The sequence below is a fragment of the Branchiostoma belcheri genome, unplaced genomic scaffold (genome assembly GCF_001625305.1).
Source record: "Branchiostoma belcheri isolate BF01 breed outbred unplaced genomic scaffold, Haploidv18h27 scaffold14, whole genome shotgun sequence".
In the NCBI taxonomy this organism is placed as follows: domain Eukaryota; kingdom Metazoa; phylum Chordata; class Leptocardii; order Amphioxiformes; family Branchiostomatidae; genus Branchiostoma; species Branchiostoma belcheri.
Genome location: NW_017802824.1, coordinates 20,941 through 22,226, shown reverse-complemented (window position 1 = coordinate 22,226; position 1,286 = coordinate 20,941). Strand labels below are relative to the sequence as shown.

General features: G+C 36.2%; 1 protein-coding gene across 1 annotated transcript in view; it reads left to right on the top strand.

Moving 5' to 3' along the window:
• Positions 1–798, top strand: part of LOC109464494 — a 246,415-nt gene extending 245,617 nt beyond the window's left edge. The window contains exon 27 of the mRNA XM_019761502.1: positions 791–798. Coding sequence (XP_019617061.1) covers positions 791–798 — 8 coding nt within the window. The remainder of the gene's footprint in view (positions 1–790) is intronic.
• Positions 799–1,286: the final 488 nt, after the last annotated feature.

The window sequence follows — 1,286 nt, the reverse complement described above, 5'->3', positions numbered from 1 at the left end:
CTTGTTTAACAGGTTGGTGTTTACTGGATTACTACATTGAACGTTCACTAGATATTCAAAAGCGACTAAGTTGCTTCATAAAAGACGTTGTTTACTATCCAATATTACCGTATCCACATTAACTAATTTATGAGCATAATATTTTTGGCAACGCCTCAGTGTCGGTCCAAACCATTTATGTTTCAAGCCGACGTTTCGATGACTGTCTGTCATCTTCATCAAGGCAATTCTGACTGGTTTACTGTGCACTGACGCTAGATGTTACTTGGTGCGTAGTGCACTAAAGGTGTTACATAGTTCATAGTGCACTTTAGCTAGTTTTTATTCTTTAGACCATGTTGATTTGATTATATGGATGACATCCTCCGGGAGCCCAGAAACTGATGCGCGCGTGCGGATAAAAAAAAGTTTTGCCAAAAAAAAGTTGTTTTCATTATGAAATCTACGTGGTCATGAGGGTTGAGCAAATGGGACAGAATATGGTTTGGCGAATAATCTAATCTTCAAGTTCATTTCCTTACAATTTCGTCTTTTTTCGTTTGATTTTGGCATTCTACGACATTGGTATAGTTTTTATTAATTTTTTTTTGTAACTTATGGTAAATTTTTGCTCATTTTGCAACTGTTTTGTACGATTTACAGTAGGTTTGAAAACTTTTTTTTTTTGGAAACAGCCGAAAATTCATGCGCGCGCGGATGTCATCCATATAATCAAATCAACATGGCGTTACAATGCATTCCGGAACGTAGTGTAATTGTGACATACATATTAGGAATTGTTTCATTATAGAGAAATAAACGGTTCCAAATGTAAAGTGTTTCTATACATAATATAAAACTTGTTAACTGGCAATACTGAGCTATCACAGTCCCAAATAGAAATTATTAAAAGTTTTGTCACATATGTATTGTAAGGAATCATAATAATTACAAACAATAAGAAAAACAAATGTCAGTTATTAATAATGTGATCCCAAACACCACTAAGTTTATACCCCCCTCATCACGGTTCATGACTTGATGCCATTGCACATTCATGACATTATAGGTGAGTCACTTAGCATATGCACACTATGACGATGTTGTGAGAGTCAATGATTGCTCCGGAGTATTTGTGGTAAGAAGCCTACGCGGTTTCGTACATGTCCGTTTCATGTGTACATATATCAGACACACAAAAAAGACTGTTTCGTAACAATTTATTTATCAGTCATTAGTCATGGATGCACCGACGGAGGAACTTACAGCAAGCCAATGTATGGCAGACGACTCCTATACGTTGTGGC